Consider the following 9477-nt stretch of genomic DNA (forward strand, 5'->3'; position numbering starts at 1 on the left):
CATTTCATTCTGCAGAGAACAAGAACTAAGGGTACCTCACAGCATATGTTGGCACTGGTGGAGCCACATACCTAAGCAGATGCCTACCTCTTTTCTTCACCTTGCACCCTTTGCCTCCTGTGGCTGGCCACAGGAGACTAAATAAGGCAGAGAGACTATTTGCTGCCCTTACTCTTTCTAAAATTCAACCCATTCATCTCAAAAAACTTTCTCCTCCAGAGGTTTCCACTCTTTTGGGGTATGACTGATCACTTCTGAGATTGGAAAGGGCCATGGGTGCAAGGCCTGGAAGGGCTACACTTCCCCAGAAGCCACCAAGAAGGCACTACAGGGTTAAAGAGATGCAACATAAGCCTTGTGTCCAGTGCAGGTAGATGTTCCAGGGTACATATTTCCAAGGTAAAAACAAGACTAAGGATTTTGGAAGGGGAACTTGTACAGCAGGACAGACACCAAGACTGTATGAGAGGATGTAGAAGTTGGGCAGACTCTAGGGAGAAGCTTCCATATGCCCATAACCAGCATTTTCCCTGCACTGGATCCAGCAAAATTCCTGCCACATGGAGACAAGAGCAAAGTGACTTTTTCAGCCATCAAAGCAGTGAATCTCTAAAAGGCCATTTAAATCTATCCCATGCCTGTTGTCCACTCACTTGTCAAGCACAGCCTCCACCACAGTACCGTGAGATCAGCATACCGCTGTGCAGTGTAAACTTGACCCTCCTGTGCCACCTAAAAGCCTCCCCTCCCTTAGGGTAATTCAGAAAACCTGAGTTTACCTCCCTGTTTAATCGCACTCTAGAACCAGATCAAAACAAATGAGCATCTCCCTCCTGTGAAATTCAAGACAACTGATTTTTCTTTTCCTTTGTAATAATCCTATATCCAGCTGATGATAATTTATTTAGTTGTACCCAATATCCTAGAGTAGGCTTCTTTACTCACAATGATGCCTGGGTAGTAGCCTCCCACAGTAACATTTTCTGTCCTTGTTGTCGCTGCCAGCCCTATGGTCAGGATGAAAGTAGACACCACTAGCAGGGCGACTGTGAACCAAAGTGAGGTCTTCTTCCTTTTTGCAAACTGCCCTGTAGAAAGTGGAGGGGGGAAAGAGTTTTTAATTGCAAACATCAGGTACACGTACGAGATGAGTTTTTATCAAGCTGAACTGAATGTCGGTGACAATTATAATTATGCCTTATCTGCAGTAACATTTATAATTAAGTTGTTGCTCACGTCCCTAAGTCAAACCCTGCAGGCCTTGAACAATGCTTACATTTGTGAAGTTCCAGTTTAACTCCATGTGGACAGAACGTATAAACTTATATTTTAAATGAGATGAGCATAAGCTCTACACACTATCATTCATGAAAATGAATCTGCTGTTCATATTAATGTATCCAAACCAACCTATATTATTCCAAGGCAGGTAACTCAGTTAAATGGTGACAGTTCAAAAGCCAGGCTAGATTACGGATGCTCTCAAACCAAATCAAATAATTTGAATGAATTCATAATCAAAATCTGTATGTTTGCTGGCATCTTTCCACTGGCGCTAACAGACAAAACGAGTCCAGCCTTTTAGTATGAGAAGCAAGCAACTTTACTGAAGATAAGTATCATCTATTGCCCTTACGTACATCTCTTTCACTGCATGTATGAAGTCTTCCTGTTAAAGATCAAGAAATAATTCACAGGACTCTCCAATAACTCTCTGCACTCTCCCCTCCATTCTGTGCCCCAGCTGCTTGCCTCTGGTGATTCCCCATTAATCCATGCAGGGTCAGAGAGGACATGGAAACGGAGAGGCTCTTCATTATCAATCTGCTCTTTACCAAGTGCGAAGGGTTAAATGAAGCCACTTCCATTTCACTGCAGCCAGCTCAGGAGAGGAAAGCAGACTTTACACTTACAACTCCGCAAGTCAGTTACCTTTCCCACAAAGATTGGATTTTTTGGAAATATTTGAAGTGATCGTGTTCTTACAGCTCAGGCTTTTAAGATTTTCTGACATTACTGAGACAGCAAACTGCTCTCTGCTCCACCTCAAAGATGCAGCTCTCAGGCATGCAGCTCCAGGAGCTAGGTGTTAGGAAATGCATGGAAATGCAGCACACTGCACAGCAAATAGAAGAACACCACTAACACCCCAAGTCTCAGGAAAATAATAAAATAAAAAAGAAGTGGAATGCTTCAATCAGCATATGGATTAAGCTACTTCACTTCAGATTCCCAGACAATACCCAAACTAGTTGCTTGTTGTATCTCATAGTTACACTGCTGCTGTAGTCATTTGTCCAGCCTACTCCATAACCTTACAGCTTACACTAAGAGACACATAAAATCTCGTGTGTCCCCACGGATTTAGGAAACTGATGCTTGGCTATGCTCACAACCTTTATGGAACACAAGAAAAGTCACTGGTGTTGAAAAAAGGAAGAGGGAGAAGTAAACAACGAAGTATCTTTATTCTGAATATGTCTGGAGGTTGCTGTGTCTGCGTGAAGCCTTGTGCAAGCATGCACTGATTTTACATGATGGAGCCATACGACCCAGGGCAGCTACTGCTTTAGTAGCAGCAGCTGCTGCATGAACCAGCCAAGCCTCCCATAGCAGGGAAATTTCTGTTGACCACTCCATTTACATTGCAGAAATGTTTTTCAGTGCAAAATCAAAAGGAGCATGACTGCGGGCAAGACCTAAATTCACTATTGGGAATCTTTATCCCAGCCCAACCTTCCACAGCCATGAAAATCAGGCTGGGAGAAATGGTGAAGCTTCATAACCATGCAGCCTTTTCAGAACTACTGGATACCTGAAAGAGCTGCTATGGAAAAGTGGATGTTCAAAATGTACCTTTGTGTGCTGTTTATAGCCAGTGCAGCTCACAGACCATATGCCAGCTCAAAACTATGCAAGTGGATGGAAATGAAAGGAGGGCCTGACAGTAAAAAAGTGTAAGGCCCACATGTAGTTTCAACACAAGAAACTCATTTACCTGTGGTTGCATTTGTAAGAATTGCACTCAGAAATTTAAGTCTCCCCAAAAGGAATCCCCATTGCATAGTCAATATTAAAACAAGCGCCAGGTGTCCTCAGGTCTCAGAGACAGCAGAAATTTAAGTTTGCTCAGTGCTTCACAGAACCTAAGTCGTTCTCCACTTTCCCAGTGCTTTGATGGCTATGAAGTACAGGTTGCTTTGTGACAGGGCATGAAAACATCAACACTCAGCCAAAGGGGATACTCTGCAGTATCCCCGGTGGTTTTACTAGTGCAGTATCCCCAGAAGCTACCAAGATACTGGCTCTCCAAGATATTGGCTTCACAGTTTAGGTCACCTTAAGTGCCCATCTTTGGTCACCCACCCATCTTGTCTCCTAGCAGTACTGAGCCTGACAACTGATTTGTAAGGGGCTATTTTAAGCCCTAATAACTGAATTACTCCAGTTTACAGCTCAGACCTATCAACACTGATGCAACAGGGAGGAGAATGAACCCCGTCCTATAAATAGAGCATTTCTGTAAACAAGTGCTTGAAAGGCAAAGGAAAAATGGGAGAAGTGGCCAGGACCAGGGTCACCAACATGAAGTGCTGCAGTAGAGAGCAGCACAGACCTGAGCCAGCTTTAATCCATACAGTCCAACCTAGAAAAACTAGAGCTATAAAATATTATTAGAAACCTAAACCTTTATTCAAGTGGTGAGCCACTCTGTTATTCCCAGTTGCCATGTCCTTACAGAGACTGAAAGAAAACAAATGTGGGCCAACCCTGAGCAGATAAACTAGTGGCAGCAGACACAAATCAAGCTGAGGTACTCAGCACCTTCTTTGCCTATGCTCACCAGCAAGGTCCCCCTCTGAGAGATGATTCAAGGAGGAGAATGATCAGCAGTGGGTAAGGATTGAATTAGGGATTCCTTGAGAAATCTCAGTGCATTCAAGTCCACCTGACTGACTGCATCCGGGGATGCCACCAGAACTGGCTGATGTCCTTGCTGCTCCCTACCACCTTTGAAAAAACATGAAGATCAGGGAATCCCCAATAAGTAAAGAAAGGCAAACACTCTGTCTATCTCCAGAGAGAGTCAAAACAATGATGCAGAGAATTACAGGCCAATCAGTCTCACTTGGCTTCCTGGAGACTGGAATGAAAAATTACAGAGCAGATCCTCTTGGAAGACATTTCTGGGCACGTAAGCAAAAGAAGATTGGCAACGGTCAACATGGATTTACCAAAAGTAATCATGCCTGACCAAGCCAACTGCCTCCTATGACAAAATGTCTGTATTTGTGGAGCAGTGGATATCATCTACACCACATTTGGCACAGATTTTAACACTGCATCCTACACTATTCTCAAAACCAAGTTAGGATGTCATGACCTGGATGGGTAGGCATGCAAATGTTTAAAAAATTGGCTGGATGGTTGGGTTCAGAGGGAGTGGTTAATGTATTGGGTTCTACCTGGAGCCGGTGACAAGTGGAGTACCACAGGCCCTGAGCAACCTGGCCTGACCTCACAGCTGACCCTGCTGGCAGGAGGAGGTTGGACTAGCAGCCTCCTGAGGTAGCTTCCCACCTGATTTAATCTATCATTCTGTGATTTTACAATGGTCAAGACAGCTCATTTAAACACCCACACTGCTACAAAACCACAGCTTTAATGCAGGCATACACTAAAGGGATGTAGTAATACAAACCTTCTGTAAGTCAATGGGACAGATGCTCCTCAGGCAGGTGTTTTTGAAAGCACTGAGTGTTGGCTTTTATGAGAAGTGCCTGAGGAGCAAAGCTACTGCATTTTCACAGCAACACCTGTACTGGCAAAGGCCGATCAGATTGAAAGGACATAAAGCATACGTCCAAGATGCCTTCCAAAGTTTTGATTATCAATGATACACAAAAAAGAAATGTGAGTTTGATTCTCCAGATTGTGTTTTCTCAAAAATGTCTTAGGAAAAGGCATGCTCTCATTTGTAATTGGAGTGAATCGGATACGGACTTACTGAGATAAAACAGAAAAGGATGCCCTTATTTATAAGGTCATTTTTTTGGACTGAACTACATTTTAACTTTGAAATGTACAGCTCCTAGAAAGCACTATCGATTTATGTATGTGATACCCCTCAATCCTCACGTGCTTTGATCTTTTACCAGCTGCACCTCACGCTGGATGCAAATATCCAATCATACTTTCTATTTTATATCCCACTTTGGGAGCCCTCATAACTACCTGCAGGTAGCCACAAACTCCACGCTTAGCAAAGGTGACTTACTGGGGAAGAGGAAGGCCCCTTCTGGAGCAGAGATTGGCACATGCAAGCCCCTGTTTTCAAGGACTGCCACATGCTAAGGGTAGATGGGTAGAAACTGGGTTCTCAATTGGTTTCTGCTCTGATCGTCGGGGTTTCCTTAGTCACATCAACAGAAATCATTGCTGTCCTTATCAAAATGTGTACAATTATATGTATATAAGTCACAAGCTTATTGTGAGGCCAAAGTAATTTTCATAAAGCAGCATGGTATCTTCAAACGAAAAGGGCTACAGCTGCAAATGGTTCCTACTGTTACCACCCTTCTGCTATTTCGGTCATGTTGGCTCCCGAGATTTTTCGAATCTTTGTTTACTGCTGTTTGTAGCAGTTGCCAAGCAGTTTTTTGGATCCACTTTTACTGTACCTACCCATGGGTCTGTGCAGCCAAAAAGCAATGCCAGACTGTTTCCCCAGGAACACCGTCCGTAGCACAGACAGAGGGTCTGATTCAGCCCTCTTCCCCAACAATCTCTGTGCCAGGTGTTGGAACAAAGGCCAACCATATAAAAGGAAAGTCATTTAGGAGTGGAGGAAGTGTTGCTATCAGTAATTCTAGGTTGATTTTTCCTCCAGTGCTGATGTTTCTGTAGTGCAGGAAACAGTTACTGAAGGCTACTGACCTTCCAAGTTTTTAATAATTAAGTGACTCTCAAAATAATTTTGACATTCATCCCCTCTAACTTCTTTAACAATGATTCAGTGTGAGCACATACTCTTAGTCTGAACCTCATTCCAATTTATTAAAGCTTCAAATTTACAATTCAGCTTACCAAAAATCAAGCGTGTGGAAAGAAATCTTCTCATCATATCCACATTAGCATTAGCTTGTGGCCAGGGTCAACAGAGGGCGTGAACGTGTTATTATTACCTCTTCCTCCAGAGCAAAAAGAAAAAGTGCCTGCTGAAGATCAAGCTCCGCAGGCCACACAGCAGCAAAAGACTCAGCAGAACTTCTCCGTTCATCAGAATTTATTGTGCAGAAAATAAAATTGTATTTACAATACCCTGCTCACAATGGGCAGAGAGGTAAATTTAATTTGCAGGAAGACTGTGGAAAATGGATGATTTTGTGGGGAGGGCATAGATCAGATTTCTGGGAGAATGCAAAGAGGTAGATCCTTTGATAAACAGTAGGCTCCGGATCTGAATGAAGAAAAGGATGAGTTTAAAAGGAGAACGAATGAATTTACAATGAAATGTGTCCATAGCATGGAACGTGGGCAATGGTCAAAGGACAGAAAAATAGAGTGAAACGGTATCTCTCAACTCCAGAAAACTTGCATATGGTCTGGAATTTAACTGTAAAAAGGCTTAATTAAAACTAAGGCAACTGTATTTTGCTAACTTCACAACTCCTTTTAAAAATCAGGCTCCAGACATCATAAAACCTATAAAAATGTGTGGAACGATTTTTGGCAAGGAAGAAAACACTGCAGGATGTCGCAATTTGCTGGGACCACAATCACATTTGCTGGACATCAGTGCCACCCAATTTCATACCTTCCTCTTTGAGCCCGTTAAGGTGATCCAAATGGAAACACCAATCTGAAATAATGCTCCAGCCAAATGTGTATGAGCATCCTAATACGAGAAAAGATGAGGGAGGAAAGTTTTGCAGCAGGATTAAAAAAGAAAGAAAGTATATTTTCATTACTTAATGAAAGAACTGTGATAGCCTGCTTCAGACAGAGTGGCACTAACCATACGTAACCAGATAATTAAGCAGAAAGTCACCACAGACAGAGGAGCACAGTATCAAAGCAGAAATGCCAATTCTGCCTGCACTGCTTTGATGTTGTCAAGCAAACATTTAAGGGAAGGTCTTTGGAGTTAAATTAATCATTTTTAATTACCGCAGTCTTCATTTCAGCACCGTCTCTCCCCTGGCTATGCTTTGCACTGTGCGTTTCCAAAAGCGGCTTGTGCCAGCGAGTTAATCCTACTCTGCTGCCTCCCAAAACTAAACGCGATGGGCTGAGATGCTTCGGGGGGCTACCCGCAGCCGCTATTGCCAATCGCTTTTTCCCTTTCCTGATGAAATGCTTGACTTGTCCAGCGTGCTGAACTCATGAAACCCCATGCAACAGCATCCACGGCGAGCCACGAGACGGCGGCTCCGCGCCGGGTCTGTCTCTTACCTTGATGACGAATTTGCGAGGAAGAACCCATCCGCGCCTTATATATTCCTTGAGAAACGCTGCTGTGCTCTTTCACGATTGCATTATGAAGAGAAAAAAAAAAATCTACGCTGTGCTGCGCCCCCCCCCCCCCCCCACCCCTCAAAGACCCTAAAACCCCTCGGTCCCTTCTCCCCTCCGGGAGGCTCCCGGGCTGCCCGCCGCCCCCCCGGGGGTCCCGCAGCCGCCTCACCTGTGGGGTCCAGCAGGGCCAGCGGGCCCGGCACGGCCGGGGCGCCCGGAGGAGCCATCCCCCAGCCCCGCACCGGAGCCTCCGCTCCGCCGCTGCCCGCGGAGGGGTGCGGGAGGCACCGGCACCGGCACCGGCCCCGGCCCCGGGACCGCCCCGGGGGGGAGCCCGGCGGGGGGCGAGGCGGGGCGAGCGGGCGCTTCGCCGAGGGGGGGACCCGAGGGGGGGACTTCCCCGGAGCTTCTTTCCCGTAGGGATGTCCCCGGAGCTTCTTGGGGTCTCTGGTCTTGTCAAGAGCTCCAGGGATGGGGAATCCAGCACTTCCCTGGGCAGCCCGTTACAATGCCTCACAACCCTTTCATAAAGGAAGTTCTTCCTAATGTCCAACCTAAATTCCCTCAGCCCATCTCCCTGCTCTGTAAAATGTCCTAGCCAGAAGCTGGGACCTCACACAAACTTTTTCAGGTCTGCTCCAAGTGCAGGTCCACCTCCTCTCCGCCTGCACCCTTAATAGATGCAGCTCTTCTTGTCTTTCTGCCACCTTTTCCCCCCAAAACTACCTGTGCACACTCTGAGCAGTTCATTTTCAGGCTGGCCTTTGAGCGTTTTGGGGGGACGGAGGGGCAGGTACTAGATTTTTGTTTGTGCAGTAGTCAATAGCTTCATTCATTACATCTTCTAACCATGTCTCAGGCTTGGCTTCACTTCTTCATTTGTTCTTGGCCTATGGCAGGGGACCAATTTGTCACCTGGTGGAGATTAGAGTTATAAAGCTTTCCTTTCAGCTTTCCTCTTTCCTTTAAAAAAAATAATCAATACCAAACAGAAATAAAATATCACAGCAACCATAAATATTAATCAAATGAATTAAAAAAAGTAGGAATCTTTGAGATATAGGTTAAGGTAGGCATAGGCTAAGACAGGCAATGCCAATAGTGAAGACATATTGCAAGGCTGTTCCTTTTCTTAAAGAGTATTTATCAATTTCTCAGCCTCACCATCTCTCTCCTTACATCTTATTTTTCATTCCTGCAATTGATCCTGCTGCTTGTCCTGCTGCTACACAGGAGCTGCTGGATGCTGCTCTTGGTGTTACCCACTGCAGGGAGGTGTGAGGTCTTTCAGAAAGAGTCTAGGAACAGCCGAGAAGAAACAGCCACCAGCCACTGCATTGTCTGCTGTTCCTTTTGCAGGACTTCTCCCTACTTTCTCAGTCTTTCCCATATTTCCCCAGGAAATGTTTACATAAAAGGAGACAACTTTCTCAGATACCGCTCCTAGTCTATGAAGTCAAGTAAGCCAGGAGCTCAGGCCAAGCATAAACTATGTCCACTCTGAGTCAAAGCCACATTTTTCTCTTTGTGTCCTCTAACCCGGAGGGCTTGAAGGCTGTAGTCTGTGTAGAAAAGAGAAAAATGAGGATAAATGTATTATTTGTTCTACGTATTGATTACTAATTATTAACAGAAATTAATGAAGGCATGAAGACAGAAGAGGTGATGGTACAAATGAAACATTTCTCCTAGTGAAAGTGAGATGCAGAAGAGTGATAACAAAGCCTCAAAAGCTAGTATAGCCCCTCAGCTTCAGGGGTGGTTTTGGACAGAGATTTCCATTAACATTAACAGGAAGGACTGTGGAAAATGTCCATTCCCCAGCCATAGTTTGGAAAAAATATATCTGAATGCAGAATGTATTCTTGGGTGTGATGGGCAATAGCTTTTTCTACCAGCAGCCACCGAACAGACACAACAGCCCAATGGGAAGTTGTTTTCAACTTCTTTTCAGTAAAC

The 9477-nt window shown here is 44.8% G+C and overlaps 1 protein-coding gene across 1 annotated transcript in view; it reads right to left on the bottom strand.

Moving 5' to 3' along the window:
• TMEM255B (transmembrane protein 255B) overlaps positions 1–7486 on the bottom strand; it is a 63057-nt gene extending 55571 nt beyond the window's left edge. Inside the window, exons 1-2 of the mRNA XM_032202208.1 lie at positions 7456–7486; positions 946–1088 (exon numbers count right to left, since the gene is read on the bottom strand). Of these exons, the coding sequence (XP_032058099.1) occupies positions 946–1088; positions 7456–7486 (174 nt within the window). The remainder of the gene's footprint in view (positions 1–945; positions 1089–7455) is intronic.
• Positions 7487–9477: the final 1991 nt, after the last annotated feature.

This window comes from Aythya fuligula, chromosome 1 (genome assembly GCF_009819795.1).
Source record: "Aythya fuligula isolate bAytFul2 chromosome 1, bAytFul2.pri, whole genome shotgun sequence".
NCBI classification, from domain to species: domain Eukaryota; kingdom Metazoa; phylum Chordata; class Aves; order Anseriformes; family Anatidae; genus Aythya; species Aythya fuligula.